The sequence below is a fragment of the Opisthocomus hoazin genome, chromosome 4, assembly GCF_030867145.1.
Source record: "Opisthocomus hoazin isolate bOpiHoa1 chromosome 4, bOpiHoa1.hap1, whole genome shotgun sequence".
Taxonomy (NCBI): Eukaryota; Metazoa; Chordata; class Aves; order Opisthocomiformes; family Opisthocomidae; genus Opisthocomus; species Opisthocomus hoazin.
This window is the reverse complement of record NC_134417.1, coordinates 69,328,742-69,347,138: the sequence shown is the minus strand read 5'-3', so window position 1 is coordinate 69,347,138 and position 18,397 is coordinate 69,328,742. Positions and strand designations below refer to the sequence as shown.

Here is an 18,397-nt window from a genome sequence, read left to right as displayed (position 1 = left end):
CCACTTCTTGAGCTTGTCCAGATGCCTCTGGATGGCATCCCGTCCCTCAGGCGTGTTGACTGCACCACTCAGCTTGGTGTCATCTGTAAACTTGCTGAGGGTGCACCTGATCTTGCTGTCTATGTCACTGATGAAGTACAGACCCTTGAGGGATACCACTCATCACTGATCTCCACCTGGACATTGAGCTTTTGACCACTACCCTCTGGATGCGACCATCCAACCAATTCCTTAGCCACTGAACAGTCCACCCATCAAATCGGTATCTCTCCAATGTGGAGAGAAGGGTGTTGTGGGGAAATGTGTCAAAGACCTTACAAAAATCCAGATAGACGACATCCATAGCTCTTCCCTTGTCCACTGATGTAGTCACTCCATCATAGAAGGCTGCTAGGTTGATGAGGCTACTAGGTTGAGGCAGGACTTGCCCTTGGTGAAGCAATGCTGGCTGTCTCGAGTCACCTCCCTGTCCTCCATGGGCCTTAGCATAGCTTCTAGAAAGATCTGTTCCATGGTCTCCCCAGGCACAGAGGTGAGGCTGGCAGGTCGGTAGTTCCCAGGGTCCTCCTTTCAACCCTTTTTAAAAATACGTGTGATGTTTCCCTTTTTTCAGTGACCAGGGACTTCACCTGACTGCCATGACCTTTCAGATATGGGGAGTGGCTTTGCAGTGACATCAGCCAGTTCCCTCAGGACTCTGGGATGCATCTCATCAGGTCCCATAGAATTCTCTATGTTCAGGCTCCTCAGGTAGTCATGAACCTGATCTTCTCTTACAGTGGAAGGGACCTTGCTCCCCCCATTGCCATCTTGCACTCCATCCACTTGAGAGGTGTGGGAAAAGAGGCTCCCAGTGAAGACTGAGGCAAAAAAGTCAAGTCTTGTATTTTTTAGGTCTGTAATACTATGGCCTCTCTCTGCACAGGCCTTTCTTCTATTTAAAATGTATAAAGAACCTTCATACAATTTGGCTAAATAAAAATCATACAGAATAAATAGAATATTCTGCATGTATTGTTTTCTAAATCGGGTTGTATTATGCCAACCTAACTCCCCACACAGAGTGTCCTCCTGACATGCAGAATTACCTAAGACTTTGTATGAGAGGTGTATGTATGGTTAGAGGCTGTAAATAACTTCACAGAAGTAAGCAGAAGACAAGAGGAAACTAATATTAGTTAAAAACTGTGTAAGCATAAGAAGTGTTTGTAAACTGGCTATATTGAGCTAGAAATACTTTAAAGATTGCTGTCAGAGAATGTCAATACATAGGACGATAACCAAAAGTTAATTTGTTTTAAGGCAGAGCTTCGTAAACACGTCGAAAGCCAAATGATATGTTTGAGAGAAAAGACTGGTGTAGGAGATGCCTTCAGTTAGTGTGTTAATGACCATAAGTGAGGAAATAAGGGAGCAATAGCAACAGAAATGCTGGTTTTATGATCATTTTAAGCTGGGAGAAGCAAACACTGTTGCCAAAAAAAAACAGTCTTGCTTGTCTCATTCCCTTGATTCTGCTGGCAGAAATATTCACACAGCCCTGCAATTAGCCACATCAGGGACATGATCTAGCAAAATTTACCCTCCTTTAGTGAGTTAGTTCAAATCCATATTCTAATCCTATACATTGTGAACCTGCCAAATTTCTTGGGCTGCTACAAGGAAAGTGTGCCACCTGCAAGAGAAGAGCGAGCAGTCAGGCAGGGTATATTTAGTTACACAGTGTAAATGAAAAGGCATATGAAACATGATTTTTCTACTCCCTGAAGGTATGAAGCATATTGCATACCAAATATATTTATGCAATTCAGTAAAATAAATGCAATGCTTGTAGGATGTTCTAAATCATAAAAATGTTCTACACTGAAATTATTTCTGTTTAAGGTCCTGTGTCATTGGATGTTACATTGCAGAGGATTATTTTCTTGAGAAACAGGGTATCTTTCTCCTTCTGGATTTGTTGGCAGTAGGTATTTTTATTATTGTTGTTACAGAATGAGAGAGTAGTAAAACAACACGGAAAATTGCGTTATTTTTGTTACAGTATCTCCTAGGACTATTATGATACCAACAAAAAAAACCAGTGTATGTAATTCCCTGAGACAGGAAGGGAATCACACACCAGGATATCTGCTCAGAAATGATTGGACAGATTTTCCATGTATGTTTTTTAAAAAATAGTATTTGACAGAGAGAGTTTTATATTTACCAAAATTAGTAAGACCAGAGTTAGTATACACCTCAAGGCTTTAAAAATTTTGATGTTTAAAGTTACTTTGTACTTATATTTTCTATGTATTGCTACTTCTATGGATCTTGGACTTAGAGCTGGCACAGGTGTTTCACCTCTCACAAAATAAGCATGTGCACCTTCCTTGTTTTATTCCCTCCTCATTCTCACCGGTCTTACTGCCAGCCTCTGCTGTCCTCGCAGTGCAAGACTGCAGACCCTTCCCTGTTCTCAGCTGCTGCTGCAAAATCTGGCGACAAAATCGAATGGGGGCTGCGTGGTGCTGCTCAGCCACTGCCTTCAGAATCTGTTTCTTGCAAAAATAAATCTTGGTAGCAGTACATTCTCCAGCATATGAGCCTGGAGGCATGTATACAAAACCTGTTACATATTTCTGCACACAGGTATGTGCATCTTATATGATCCTACACTCACTCCCCTCATGTTCCTTGATTTATGGAAGTTTGCGTGGCAGGATTCCAGGAACTTGAAAGATTGACAAGTTTATACACCAGTTTTGTGCGAATAGTTGTGATGAAAAGTTTGCAGTTACTTGATTACAGATTACACAATTTCTCTATTTTTTTGAAGGTAGACATCACTGTGTTTTGAAAAATTTAAACCATTTTTTCCTTTTCCCTTCACCAAGTTAAAGCAAAAGAACCTCCACAATATAATTCTTGGAATCTTGGTTGAATTTTGTGACAACCCTAAAACCACTTCGCACATCAGTATCTGGCGAGGGGCCAAAGATCAAACAGCAGCTAACCTTTTAATACAGTTATGGAGACAGGAGGAGCTGGAGCTAGGAGTCAAACGTGATCCACACGGAAGGATTGTTGGTAAGTTTTAGGATGTATATGAAACTGTGAGCAGTTCCACTGAATAAAGTAAAACAAAGACAGTGTTTGCTTTTGCAGTCTTGAATCCTGATGAAAGTAAGTTGCAATGTTTATAGCTTTATGCTGTAATCCTTACCAAACCCAAAATATATCTGTTTTGCTAGAGTCTGGCCACTAGATGTCATTTTCTACATTAGCTGAGAATGAACCAGGTAATGTACAAAGCCATGACTGGTATCCTGAACAGCTTTTCTAGTGCTGGACAGTTAAACTATTTAATTTCTCCCACAAATGTTACTGTGTTTTGTGGTATGTTGTAAAAAGAAGGAAGGAGGGTGCTGTGGTCTTGCACATCTTTAGTCATGCTAATTAATATTTTCTGGCCCAAATTATGTTCAAATTCCTGGCCAAAGTATCAAAATGATTTACATACTGTTCACAAGGATGGAACTGCCTTCTTTTGGAGGAGACATCACAGAAAAGCACATGTCCATAGCTGCATGCTAAAGATCCTCATACTTCATTACATAGACAGCATTTCCTCTAAGTTCAATAGCTTTGGGAACATACTACCTCTTCATTCTTCACTCTTGTTTTCTATTTTGAAATTATTAGACATGAAGAGACCTATTGCTAGCAGCTTCCAGAAACAGCAAGAGGTCATCCCCATGCCTGCCAACTGTCCCAGCTTTGCCATCATGGAAATTTCAGAAAACATACGGGCAAAACTTTATTCATTATTTTGCAAGCTAGGTAAGACAGGTGAATTGCCTTGTCAGTGTCATATTTGTCATTAAATTGAACTTGTTCACCTGCAATCAATAAAGTCACTGTAAAAAAACAAAAGGTCAAAGGAAACTTTGAGGTGCATCATCAACACTCTGTTATTAATAGATGTTTGCTCATCCTGTTCTTAAAAGTCCCTGTTGATGGGCATTTCAAGGCTTCCCCAGTACTTCGCTGCCCCTACCATTAGGAAGAGTTTTCCTAGTATTAAAGCTAAAGTTTGCTTGAAATTTTCTGTAATTTGTTTTCCCACACACAGTATCTCCTTCACATATTTTAACACTTTTACATTTAATTTATTTCCCTAGATGAAGAAATATTACTTTCTGCAGATGTTGCTCACAGATGTCATTTTCTAGCATAGCCTCTAATTATTCTCATTGCTTTTTTTCTTGAGTCTTTCCAGTTGGTTCACATTCTTCTTGATCCGTCGTGTTCCAAAACTGAATACAGTAGTCTAGCGGAAGCCTCACAGCCACATAGAACTACATTCTTCTATGCATCTTGTAAATAAACATTCTGACATTAATATGACAATTGCTATATTCACAGTGGCATGATGTTGCTTGTTTATTTCACTAAGAATCTTGTACGGTCATCTGCCATCCTGGATTTCTATGGATGACTCTTCCTACATTTAGAATTTTGTATTTGTCCTTACTGAATTTAATTCTGTGGGTTTAGATAATTTTTCAATTGGCAAAATTAATTTGCATTAATTTTCCTTCAAAATGCTGCAGTCCCTCCTAATTCTATGGTTTTTACATTCTGAATATTAATATCTACTATGCCCTTGTCTAAAAACCTAAACTGAAGTCAAGATACATGATAAATTCTTTCATATCTGTAAGATTTCTTACCTGGCTGTAGGCAAAAGCTAGGTCAAATGACATGGTTTGCTTTTACTAATTCATGTTGGGTATTAATGTTTTCACTGCTACCATTTAACTGCATAAACATTATTTGTTTAATTATTTGTTTCAGCCTTTTTGAGAAACTGAACTGAACCAATATTCTCTGGCTTCTCCTTTTCCCCTTTTAAAAATAGGTATTAAGTTTGTTTTTCCAAGTCCGTCCTCCACAGGTTCAAAGATGGTCAGTAATTGTTCTGAGATTGCTTCACCCAGTTCCCTGGGTAACCTAGAGAACCAACTGGTTTGAAAACATCCTTAGTTTCTCTAATAAATTATAGTCAGTTCTTCCTCTGTTGTAACCCAGGTTCTTATTTTTATTAGTGTTACTTGTGTTAAATGTTGGATCACAGCTAAATTCTTTATTAAAGCAAAAAGGCATGAGATCTTGTTCTAGCTTTCTCCTATATTCACGTACCTCTTATGTTAGTTATATACATTGTAATGTCTCTTGTGAAATACTGAAATGACATGAAAGTGGATAATAAAAAGATGGAAAGATTTTTATAGTCTTTTTTCAACACCTTCCTCTTACTGTAGTCATGCTCCATAACAGCCTGTAACATGGTGGTCTAGAAAACCAGTGTTAATTGGCTTTTATTCATGGTATTTCTTAATTTCAAAACATGATGTGATTATACTTGAATAGATAGATGCTACATTCCCAGTTACCACACAGATGGTATGATGAAGTCTAGAATGAGATTTGATAGACTGTCATTTTAAAAATAAAAATAAAGGTATACTTAACATTCAGTGTGCAAAAAAAATGACGCATAGTCTCAGCAATCATACTTCTCTACCTTATTCTTTTACATGTACTGTAAACATTTTTTAAAAGATGGAGCCATTATGCTCAAGGCTCAAATCTGTGAGATGGAGACCTTCATTAAGCAGTTTTGAAACAAAATACTGAAGACCCTGTAGTACGATTTTCCCGTTGGCTACTTCACAGCTAAGGCAAACTCTATTTGTGCTGAATTGCTACTTCAGAAACTGTGACCTGTGGACTCAACTGTTTGTTTGCTATAATGGAAGATCAAACTCTTACCTCAAAAGCATAGCAAATGCAGTACTATCCTGGCCTTCCAAGTGCTTGGAAGTTCACTGGAGACACTCATAAGTAAAGAGTTAGTATAGAGTGAATTTATTATGTAGAAAATAGGTTTTTATCACCAAAACCTTGTTCGGGGTTAGAAGAGTGACTGACTGGTGTATGTGTGATGAAGATTTTGCATGTGATTATGTGATGGGTAAGATGGAATATTTCTTAGAACGTTATATTTTAAGATAAATTCATCATGCTGTTAATACTGATATGATTAATATTCCTTTAGGTTTTGAAAATTTACCTGGCTTATCTGCTAAGGATTTTGTCACACTTGCTATCATACGGCATTATATTGATTTTAAAGTGAGTATTGTAGAACAAAATATTGCTACTGTATCTGTGTTTGCAAAAATAGCAACTATATCTCAGAATACAACAAACAAATATTCAAAAGCTGTCAACTATGTCACAAGTCACCTATAGTTTCACAGAGTGCAGGCCAGTATTCATCATCAAAATACACAGTCCCACTTCCACGATTCCAGCACTCCCCAGCCTCTTCCTTTGTACTGCTACAAATGTTTGTGATGGCACAGAAAATAAGACTAGAAACCAATGCTAGTTAAAAAAACTCGGAAAAAAATGGTTTTAACTGTTTGCCAGCTGAAGAAACAGACTTGTGCCAGAATAGGAGTAAGAAATTGGGGAGGAGCTAGAGAGTAGGACTGCCTCTTTGTGCAGTAAGGTCAGTTGGGTTGGGAGTGGGGGGTAGTTTGCCGTTAAAAATGATCTTAAACACACATTCTGATAAAGGTTTTTCTGTGCTTTCCCATCTTTGTCCGCTCATGCAGTATCCATCCATACTGCCAAAAGTTAAGAGTGACATGCCTACAGGAAACAAGAACAGGATAACAAGCTTTGTGGGAGCCATCCTGTTCAAAAGATGCTTCAGTTTGTGCCAATTTTCTGCTTAGGAACAAAGTCTGTGAGAGCTTGAAGTGTTCAGGAACTAGCAAGACTGGATATTTAGTTGATAATTCCAGCTTCCATTTACATCTCCTGTGGCAGCTTGCCCTGATAATGTGCACAATTTGAGATTTTACAGAAGAAACCAGTAGGGCACACTTGTAATTCAGTATCTTGTAGCTATCTGTATTTCTTCTGAGTTTCTGTAGTTACCAGCATTCCTGTTACTGCTCTGTGGAGCCAAGCTTGGGCTTGAGAAGGCTTAGGGAGGATTATCATGAATGGATTTGGCATAGCATTACTGAAGTCCAACCTGGCGTAAAAATTCTGGGAAGTGAAACAACAATAAGGAGAGAGGTTGTTGCTCTATTCTATTTTGAATAATTGGAACTGAAAAAAGAGAGAAGTATCAAATAGTGTGGTGTGTGTTTCACACACAGGTTGGAGAAGTTTGGAGTGAACTGTGTGCAGAACTAAAAGAAGAATTCAGGCCTATTGCGTCGGATGAGGAAGCCTTGAAAGTTATTTCAGAAGTATCAGAAGATACTGGAAGAATGGTTGCTGCTCTGCAGGCCGAAGTGCTTGAAAGCCAACATCAACAAGAAATCCAAGAGGAGGAAAAAACATACGCAAAGGTAAGACAAGGAGTATTTAAACAAGTAAAACACATGTAAAGCTTTTTTGCCGACCTATGTGAAGATTTTCTTATTATATAATGTTGAGAAGTCTGTAATTGTACACTGCTTGAAGATATTTTAGTCTCTCAGCAGTAAAATTTTAACTTTAAATTAAATTAGGTTAAGCTCAGTTCTCCCAATTTGTATAATTTTGCCAATATTTAGAGAGCAACATGGAAAAGTGAAACAGTCTCACCAGTGATGCATCAGCAATGGTGTAAAGAGAAATGATCATTATGTTACAGTAAGAGTTGCACCTGTGTTCTTCTGTAGCAGATAAAAATTTGAAGTACCTATTATAACCACATCTTCTTCTTAAAATGAAACAGAAGCCTCTGTTATAAGCTCCCTTGGCTGAATATTCACAAAGATTCATTATTTCACAAAGCAGTGCTTTGTGCTTGCCGACATGCTCAGAGTGAGCAGGTATAGACATTTTCCAGCTTTGGATGTAAGGCAAGCGCTTGGCATTTTTGTTTATCTACTGTCCCATCCTCTCCTGCTTTCTGAGAGGTAAGTTCAATTGGTTCAGTTGTCTAAAATCTCATGGTAGTGTTTTTGAGGGATTGTCATGCATTATGATGCCTGCACTTGTCACCAGAACTGATTCTCTGTTATTCAGCATCTGAGAGTAAGAATATACAGAAAGTATTCCTGAAAGAGTTGGGGCTCTTCCAATGTCTGTGTTGGAAGAGGGGAAAATTTGTTTGCAATGGAGAAGGTAAGTCTTTTTTTTTTTTTAAAGACAGTGCATAAGGAGGTCTTTAAAGTACAAGTACATTACTACAACATTGTCATCCAATCTCGTGAGAGGTATGAGCTAAGGTAGCCGGAGGGGCATAGGTGAACATGCTATCCAAAAAGCACAAGCAAAGAGTTCAGGAAAGCTCATGAGAATAGGCTTGTGTTGTGTCTTTTAAATCTCGTTTATATTACAGATCCGGGCTATCCATAAGCAAAGAGAAATGGTGAATAAATCTTGGGAAAATTTCTTGACTCGGACATCAAACTATGAGGCGTTGAAGGTAAGAATTCTGACTGGTGGAGCAAAATTTACATTCACAGTGTAGATATAATAATTGGGAAGTCCCAAACACATTTCTTAATGAATTATGAGGATATTCAAGTAGAAGTTATAGTATATATTCACACAGACATAGATGAATGAATCATGAGATGTATTGGCAAAGCTACACAATCTTTGATTCTTCTGCTCTTTTATGAATCTATGATTCCATGATTTGCTCTTCTGATTACAGTCAAAAATTGGGGATCAGCATTGTTTATGCATTTGTAATTAGGAGCAGTAGAGTGAGTGTGTGTGTATATAGATGTGTATTTGTCCTGAAATTGTTGAAACTAAGTCTGGTCATTCTATTCTTTATTTTTTCTAATACTTTATTCCATATTTTTAATACAGCAGACGTCTTTCAAGATGGGATTTTTTTTTAATGAAAGAAGTTTCTTATAGCAATATTTGTGCTTTTTCAAAAGAACATTAGAGTCCTGGTTCAGTGATAAGACTAAGTTGGAGAATGAATGAAATCACACTTAAATGTTTTGTCAGTAGAATTTAATTTTTCTTCATTTCCCAAAGGACGTGCAAAAGATAACAATTTTCTTCATGTGCAAGCACCTCACTGGCCTGTGGTAAAGACCTATGCCAGAATTAGAAATTAAAAAGGACCAGAAAAGGATTTGGAGAACTACAAGCTGGTTAATTTTAACTGAGTCCCTGGAAAGCTGTTTTAAGCACATGAGGGACAAGAAGGTGATTGGAAATGGCTGTTACGGATTTATCAAGGACAAATCATGCCTTGCCAGCATGTTTGCCTTTGGTGATAAAATTATTAGCTCTGGAGAAGGATGTTATTTCCCTTGGCTTTAGCAAGGTTTTCAGCAGAGTCTTGTGTAGCATCCGTGTAGCCAAATAGGGGAGATATGGATTGGACTACATATAGGTGTTGTCCACTACAGCTGGACTGCAAATTGGATGAAAAACTGGCTGCATTGATGGACTCAAAGGACAGAAGTCGGTGATTAAAGTCTAACTAGCAGTCAGATTTGAGTGATGTTCCTCGGAGTTAATTATAGGGTTGCTACTGTTTAGCATTTTCGTTAATGACTTGGATATTGGGTCAGTATGCAACCTCATCACATTCATGCATGACACTGAGCTGGAGGAAGCAATCCATATTCTGGGAGGTAGGGACGCTATTCAGAAGGACCTTGACAAGCTGGAGGGATGGGCTGACCGGAAGCTCATGCAGTTCAGGAAAAGAAAATGTGAAGTCATGCATTTGGGGTGCGTTAAGGTTTTCATGCATCAGTGCAGCCTGGGGACAGATGGGCTATGTAGAGGTGTACTGTGCATGGGGTGACAAGCTGAATGTGAGGCAACAGTGTGCTCTTGTGGCGATGAAGGCTAACAGCATATATGGCTACATTAGAAAGAATACAGCCCACAGGTCATGGCAAGTGATTATTCCCTTCTCACCCTTGTGAAGCCATGTCCATTTATTCTGTTTTCAGGTCCCCAGTACAAGAGAAAATTATAGACCAGAGGGAGAGTACTGACAATTAAAGGCCAATAGAATTATCACCTCATTTATTTTGTTATTTTGTTTGTATCTTTTCTAACAAATGCAAATCATACAATTCATTCCGATTAAAACAATTTTGCCTTTTTTCTAACTATCTTTAGAAAGCAAAAAGGCTTCAGGAAAAATCAATAGAGGCTTCCAGATCTAAATCAAAGACTCAAAATGGAGCAGTACATTCTACTGATATTAAAGGTCTCGGTACAACAGTAAGTAATCCCCAATAACACTGTTTTATTTTCATTACTATGTAAGTAGTTTGGGGTTTATTCTGGCTGTATATGTGCTGCTGCTTACTTTCTCTCTAATAATGTTGATGTTGACAAGCCCCAAGTATGTAAGAAAGAATCTGTATCTCCCGCAAAGCACCACTTCCCCTTCTGACATATCCTCAGAAAACAGGTAGGTGGTCAGAGTGAGATTCAGATCTGCAAATTACTCATAAAAAGTGTGGGCAAGATGGTCCCTATGCTACTTGACATGCACCTCTAGTGGGACAGCCTTTCATGAAAACCTTGCTGAGGTCAAGACCTCCTTCATTTATTTTTGGGTAAATCTGTGTGATCTCCAGTGTGTTGGTAGAGGTGTCCTTTGTCAGTGAGCGTGTTCCTGACTGTCTGCAGATAAGCCACCCGTTGCATCTGCAGAAAATATTTTTTTTCTCATTTCTATCAATTAGTTGAAGTGTGAGAAAATAAAAGCCATTGTTAAGAACTTATTTGGGCACAACAGCGTATTTAGATGTTTTGAGAAGAATCTCCATTGCAGTCAGTAACTGCTTTTGAGCTAGCTGGATGATTTCTGTGTGAGTATCACAGCTAGGGAGGATTTTAGGAGTGAAGGATAGCTTCTTGGTTGCTTATAAGTTACTCTTGCATGTAAGGAGAAACAAGGAAGAAAAAACATGAGGTGCTGTTTTCAAACTTGCACAAAGGCAAGAGATTGTATTGTCATGGGCTCTCTGGCATGAATGAGTAATGACAACTAAGGTGGCTGCATCCTGAAAAAGAAAAGAGGCAGTTCGTTTTTGATGTGATGAAGAAAGGAGGAGTTCAATAGGAAGCAAGGGGATGGTCTCAGAGTGCTGGAGTAGGATTTGTAACAAATCGTATTTGCCCTAAACTTCTGAAAGATGTAGAGGGACACATCTGGGAATTCAAGGTGAAGTGGGCTGGAATAATTATTTAGTTACGTGCATATATCAGTGAGACTGTTAATCAGCGATATTTTGGAGGAAGAATCTGAAAAATTTAGACATAAACATGAGTATTCTGGAAATTGTTAGTAGAGAGAAATGCATTGTTAGATTTAGTTTTAAAGACTTGGACCTCAAGCCAGGATTATTCATTTGTTTGGAGGGAGAGGATTTAACAAGAAAATATTTTCATGGTTCTATAATCAATATTTCAACAACTGTAGACAAAACCAAGGAAAAGGTTAGTCCATTTGGCAGAATAAGTGTATTAAGAAAAGAAATACATCAGCAACATCAGATAAAATTCCTTGGGTACATTGCTTAGGAGAATTACAAATGACAGATATGGCTGGCAGTTTTTTTCACGGAACAATCTTCTTCCCTCCTCTCTGCTAAACACCCTTAGTAGGGAGAGATGAAAATTAAGCCAAGGTGGTTGTTGCAAACCGGTTAAGGTCAAGTAATCAAACATGTGAGTCACATGCACTCAAAGATTTTCACTGTTTGTTTTAGTAGGTCATGGTTAGAAGACAGAGGTGTCACTCGGGGATTTTTGTGCAAAGACCTGAGCCTATTCAGTATAAAGTGTAGTAATGCGACTGGAAAGTGTATGTCCCTTTTCTTTTTTCTGAACCAGTAGTTATAGGCAATTGTATTCTAAGAGAATCAGGGTCTGTTCCCTTTTTTTTGTTCAAAGTATTAATGCATAGTGAAATTCTGAGTTCAAAAGCTGTGGCTCGTGTTATATACAAATCCAAATAACATTGCACAACAAACTTCTGTTGTAATAAGGGCTTGATTTTCTTTTCCTCTATTCGCAAGATCAGACATGAAGGCAGAAAAGCAGAGTACATAAAGGTACCTGCTGAAAAACCACTCTGTCTTTTCCTTTGTATTGATGGGAACAATTTGTGAATTTGGTACAAAGGACAGTTTGAGTGGACTGCAGAAACCTCAGCATGCGTCTCCACCAGCTGAGTAATAGTTTTGAAAGACAGTTCATGATTTAACTCTCATCTCATTTTAAATGCTAACATGAATGTCAAGCAATACATTTATTTTGTTTTTCAGATTGGATCTGGTCGCTTAGTAACTGTCGAAAGTACACCTCAGTTAATTGGAGGGCCACTGGCTGTTACAGACCTTGCTCTTAGAAAGCCTTCTGTTTGTGAAGGAGCCTTAAAAAAGATCAGAAAAGTTAAAACGTTAGACTCAGTCAAGAAAGATTCGGTACCTGTAGAATAGATAGTGTTCTGAACAATGCTTTTAATATTTCAGTTAACTGTATGTGTATTTTAGATACCAAATAAAATCTGTTTATAATGTTTTGATGAATTGCATAGAGCACCTTGAGAGTAAACTTGTATTTTGTCTTAACTAATTCAAACATGGGGATGATGTATTAATAAAGTACCCGAGACAGTATGGTCCAGAAGTATATTGTGTCCAATAATTTTGTGTGCTAGTGTCAGGTTACCCTGATCCACTATCAGTAGGTCCACTATTTAGATCTCCATCTCTTGTTGGCACATTCCACACACTGTACTTTAAGTGTCTCGTTCTCAGAGCAGGGTGATGAACCTTCACATGAACCCATGCAGTTCCTCATTTTCCTGGATACTGTACCCATGTGCTTTTTGTGCAAGTCCATTTGTTTCTTGAATTGCTGCCTTTAGCGTCAGGACTTCTGACTTCTGTTCTCTCGGTTTTCATCTAAAGACGCACCAAGAAGCTTGTCTGTGCCAACAGTTTCTCCAAGCCTGTTGGAAAGACATGCTGAAGTGTTCTGCTCCTCATGGGTTTTCACAGCTCTTTAACTGGTCTTACTATTCTAATTATTTCTTCAGATATTGACCATATTGTCTCCAAAAAGAACTCATCCTCTTCCACCCCAGCACCTCTAGAATACCAACACAAACGTGTGAGCAGCAGAACTTTTTGTAGGCGACTCAGTTTCTAAGCTATTGTCTCTTTCCCAACTTGGGCAAAGCCAGAATTTGCTATAGAGCAAGATTCCCTGAGGCTGTTACTTCGTTTTAAAACCAGTGGCTATCCGCTGCTATGGCATAAATTGCTGTGACATTGCAAGGGATTCTGGGACATACAAGCTCTGGCATGTAGTCTGTCATTTCTGCCTGTAAGCAATATTTAGAGAAAATACAGGCTTTCACTTTGTTAAATGACAACTTGAAAAATGGAAATAAATTTGAACTAAGCAGGTAGAACTTCATTTCCAACTCCTTTTTTTACTTCCTGAAAGAGGGATGGGGGGTGGGGGTGGGTGTATAAGCATTGCTTAAAAATCTGTTTGTCCCTGTAACAAAACTTAGCAGTGCTGGCATTAAAAATGAAGGCAGAGATTTTTGTTTAAAAATTGTCTACTTAAATTCTATTAAAAGAACCTGAACAAAATAATGAAATAAAAGAAAACAGCCATATGAAATGGTACTTAAACTTTAGAGAAATCTTCACCTGTTTAGTTTCCAAAGATGGGAAGCATTTTCTCATGGGCAGGTCTGTTATACATTACATTCTAGAGTAAGACAGTCATCTAGTGCTTAAAGCTAGAGAAATTAAATCGAGCTATGCTAATTTCGCTGGCCCTTTGCTAATTCATCATTTTTAAGTATAGTCTCGTTTCATTATGTCATTTTTTTCCCAAAATTATCTGCATCAGGTTTGTTTTCTTAAACAAGCCTGTATATGTATTTCTTGCCTGCCAGCAAAGGTATGTAGAGATTATCTAAGTGAAGCCCTGTGTGTCAAGTAAAGTCTTGCTCAGTTGTTTATGTTTGTATTTCTCTGACAACTCTTCAGCAGCTATGCTGCTTTATTACTTTTTTAGAGAATGTGAATATATATCTATACACCGGGGCCAGAAAAAGTGTGCTCCATTGTCTTTTCACAATTAAACCAAATAATAAATATTTGTCTAGGAGAACAAAGACTGTGACATTTAGAGGTTTTTTATATGCTTGCATATATGTGAATGTGTGGGTGAGTCATTACTACTGGCAGCAAGGCAGATTTCCCAAAATGCTTACATTTATACTTCAAGGCAGATTTCCCAAAATGCTTACATTTATACTTCATGAATTAATACTAACACGAGGCTTCACAGCGGCATACGCAGCATTTGAGTTTGCCAGCCAGCTGTGGACTGTGGCCTGACTGCCAGAGGGGGAACCCAAGAAAACTCGGCTTGCTGTTCCTGCTGTAACCCAGGGATGGAAAGAGAGGGAGCACTGAGTGCTGGTGGAGAGAAAGATCATCCCCTTCGCTGTTAATCCCTCTTGCAGAGAGCCAGGAGGAGCCACCTCTGGCCTCCCAGAGCTCTGTCCTAGACAGCACAGGTATATCCACCTGGAATTTGTTTTGCTGCTGCTGCTTGTGGTACTGTGTTGCTGTTGTTCACAGCCACCTGCCCCTTTGGCAGACACTGCAGGGTGACAATAGATTGTTCAAGCATTCTGGAGCCAATTATGGTAGATGCTAAGCACCTTTCTCCTACAGAAAGCTAGTTAAAACAAAGAGTTACAGTCTGAGGGAAGATGGAGCTTTTAAAACTGCATAGGATACCTTGCTCTGGAATTCAATTAAAAGATCACGAATATAGGAAGCATTACCTTTAAAATGTTCTTACAATTTTACACTTCTGTAGGTGATGAATAAAATTATTTGTAAGTGTGAACAAGGGGAATTTATTTCTCTGATTTATGACAGTTAAAACACTTGATTTGTCGCAAATGCAATACAATACACAGCTTTATAAAGTGGATATTGCCTGAACAGATTAGGTGGTGGCTCTCAAATAGCTGCTCATCATGATATATCAATTCCTGAAACTGCTGGGTTTGGATGTGTCATGACTCCCTCTATTTGCTTAAAAGAAAGGGTGTATTTAAAATACGTTTTTGTATCAGGAACTTACAGTGATATTAATTTGTAAGAGAAATTTCTCACTACTTTTGTACCCTCTCTAGAATACAGTAGGAGAAATATTTTACAAGATGCAGGTCAATATTGTATTTACCTAGATAAACATTTACAAATCTATGAGAATTGTTGGATATTTTATGAACTATATATGAGCTAGGCATTATGTGGGATGGATTTCTTGTCACTTATGAAGGTTTATATGCTGTTACTGTGTAAGTACTGTTTCCTACAATAATTAAACCCATCTGGGATCTCATAAAAGGCTAGAACACAACAGGGACTGAACAAGCTGCATTGCCCAAGGAATAAAGCAGAGAACAGTGAGCATCTCTGAGTGTTCTCATTTGTTCTCAGGCTTTCTGTGCCCAGGAGAAATGGATTAACAAAGTGGTTAATCTGCCTGAATTAGCTGACCCATTCTGGATGGTTTCGTGTAATGGGAGCAATAGTCAAGCCAGTCTCTAACGCTTTCAAACCACTTGATGCATGAGTCTCTTCTCAACTGTGATGTTGCCTGCTATGACAGGGATGGATTGTATCATCTTATTTACCTGTATGAATGTGTCAATAAAGAGCAGGCTTGTGTAAAGTACTGTTCTTAATGTCATGTAGTAGTGGTCTTGCAAATAAATTGCTAATAGACAAGAAAATGACTACTATTTAGACACTGCTGCATAGAAAAATACTTTAATTAATCATAGCCTATACTAAGCAGTGATAAAATACAAAGTTTACACTGCACAGGACATTACAATGAGCATAAGCCTTCTCTTTAGCTTGATGTCACACTTTTTTGCAATTCTTAAAAGTAAAATTGATTGTATGTGCAAGACACTGTATCAAATGTTTGTTGACATTTTCTCCATTGCTTAACGTATAAAAATATATTGGGTTTCCTTCAGAATTAACTTTTAAAAAAAGAGAATTATTGGAAAAGATGAGCCTCTACAAAAATACGACACTGGCTTTGACTTACAAGCTTACCTGAGAGAACAAAGGTAAACATAAAAGCATTCACACATGCAGTGGGAAAAAGGCAACCCTGGGAGTTTGCAAGACAGGAAAGCAAAAGTGACAACGTGGGAGTTCATGCACTTATCAGTTTAGCAGTGATTAAAGTACTTTATACAGAGGAAAAAAAAACAGGTTGAACCATGCCATGGATTTGTCTAAGCGTCTACAGTATAGGCTGTGCTTTTGTGTTCCTTCGTTTTGATGTTGCCTTGCTGAGGTATCTTCATTTTCTCCCCTTTTGGCCTAAAATGGGTTGGTGAAAGCGGACCCTGCAAGATCATGAAAGAAAGGTTATTTTCCAAGGTTATTTTCCAAGCAATATGGTTAGGAATGCTAGGATTAAATGATCTTCATGTTCAGTCTGGAAACCTAAAACATCTGACTGGGTACATCAGAAGAAAGTCTGTTGCCGAGGAGGAAGGAAGCACACAGGTCTAGGACTGGCTGATAAAATATAAAGCCAATCGCCTATATAATCTCAGTTCAGACTCATCCCAGACCCCAATGACCAGAATTGGTCAATGTTTGATGATTCACAGAGACCATAAGATCACATTATGTGTCAATAGTTTTAACGGGAAGAAGAGGCTTCAAGCAGCCAGGGATTTGAGCTTCCCTTCTCACAGAGGGTCGATTCCCCAAAGCTGAGACAGAAGTCCAAACACCAGGAAATTCTGCGTATTGTAATGTCATTTATATGCACACAGTGATAAAGAGAGAATGCAGCATCCAGTTCCACACACTCCCACATGCATACCGGACATTTTTTACACTTCATTAAACATAGAAATGTAGTACTCAAACTACTTTGGACCCATGTATTGTGGAAGTAGCTACCACTGAAAGATGCAAACACTTTTGGCAAGTAGAGACAGAAAACTGGAGATGATTATATTGAGTTGTCTAAACAATCAAGGACGAGGATGGAACAGTGGTTCAGTACGCTAGTACATAACAGAGTAACACCATATCCTATAGTTACCTTCTAAAGTTCTATGTGAGTATGTGGAAGAGTATTTGGGAGACATTAATTGTCTTCTGCCCATTCCATGGGATCTTGAGAGCACGCAGTCTACATACATATCCCAGAAGTTCTGGGCTAAATGATTGAAGAGTTCGTTGTGCTTGGGCTTAGGGGATTCCTTTAGGAACATCATGAAGTCCCAGAGAGCAATAACCGTGTCTGCGACCTTGAGTTTCTTCATTTCCACCAGCCCATGGGATGACACCTCCCAGCACTGATGGTCAATCTGACCCAGGCTTGGAGGAGTTTCTTTCTGATAGTCTAGATTGGCATAAACCAAATTCAGTATCAATATACAGCCCAGCTGAAGATACCACCTTCGCTGCCATACAGATTCCATACTCCAGGAAGGTACCTGAAAGAAAGTGGATAAAATCACAGTGATTCTAATGTTACATAGTTCATTCTCACATAACTTTCAAGGATATCCCAAGAGATGATTTATGCATGTATACAGACAAATACTTCTTTTCAAACCATGGAATTAATACCAGGCAGTGAACCGTAACGCTGGAGCTAGGTTTGCACCTAGAAAGTTTTAATCCTGTTTAGAACATGAAAACCTGAAGCAGAAAGTTCATAGCCTATGTCGGAACTGCTCCTTGAGCTCAGGACTTCTTCCCTTAAACTCCTGTGCTTAGATCATCAGTGAAATCAGATGAATTGCAGATGCTGAACAAATCCTAGTGGCATTCTCTTTTGCATGATTGCAAACAAGTAACAGAGTTATAAATATAAAAAATATAATGTATAATATGTATATAACAGATTGTATATAGTAGAATAATTATAATATATAATATAAAATGTAGTAGAGGAGACTAAACATAAAGGAGAAAACAAACCCCAAAAAAGAACAAAAAAAAAAAGTGAGCCCAGTAAGAAGTCTGAAGAAAAAGATGACAGTCAAGACTCTCAGATAGAGCCCCTTATTTTGGTGTCCTAAATCAATAGTTGGTGCCATGGTCAGTCCCACAGTTTCCAATCCCCTTGCCAATTCAGAGTGTAAAAGACAATTACAAAATGATGTGAGGTTTTGTGCAGATTCAAGGCAATGCCTTGGGCAACCGTGAAGTTTACGGGGAACTTGGACAGAACTGCAAGTGTGCTCTCCCACTCAGAATATCTTTGGGCACTGGCAGCAGGAAAAGTTAGTCTGTGG

At 38.5% G+C, this 18,397-nt stretch overlaps 2 protein-coding genes across 9 annotated transcripts in view; one reads left to right on the top strand and one right to left on the bottom strand.

Moving 5' to 3' along the window:
- CFAP69 (cilia and flagella associated protein 69) overlaps positions 1 to 15,974 on the top strand; it is a 34,227-nt gene extending 18,253 nt beyond the window's left edge. For 4 of the 8 annotated variants that reach the window (XM_075419383.1, XM_075419382.1, XM_075419379.1 and 1 more), the window contains 8 exons: positions 1,885 to 1,966; positions 2,880 to 3,072; positions 3,688 to 3,825; positions 6,107 to 6,183; positions 7,227 to 7,421; positions 8,402 to 8,488; positions 10,168 to 10,272; positions 12,330 to 15,974. In XM_075419383.1, coding sequence (XP_075275498.1) covers positions 1,885 to 1,966; positions 2,880 to 3,072; positions 3,688 to 3,825; positions 6,107 to 6,183; positions 7,227 to 7,421; positions 8,402 to 8,488; positions 10,168 to 10,272; positions 12,330 to 12,503 — 1,051 coding nt within the window. In that variant the 3' untranslated portion in view covers positions 12,504 to 15,974. The remainder of the gene's footprint in view (positions 1 to 1,884; positions 1,967 to 2,879; positions 3,073 to 3,687; positions 3,826 to 6,106; positions 6,184 to 7,226; positions 7,422 to 8,401; positions 8,489 to 10,167; positions 10,273 to 12,329) is intronic. The other 4 variants (XM_075419385.1, XM_075419384.1, XM_075419386.1 and 1 more) reach the window with 2 other exon arrangements.
- A 480-nt stretch (positions 15,975 to 16,454) lies between these two features.
- Positions 16,455 to 17,575, bottom strand: LOC104330901 (protein FAM237B). The gene is made up of 2 exons (XM_075417474.1): positions 17,194 to 17,575; positions 16,455 to 16,480 (listed from the first exon to the last, which is right to left on the bottom strand). The coding sequence occupies exons 1-2, from the start codon at positions 17,573 to 17,575 to the stop codon at positions 16,455 to 16,457; spliced, it is 408 nt and encodes a 135-aa protein (XP_075273589.1).
- Positions 17,576 to 18,397: the final 822 nt, after the last annotated feature.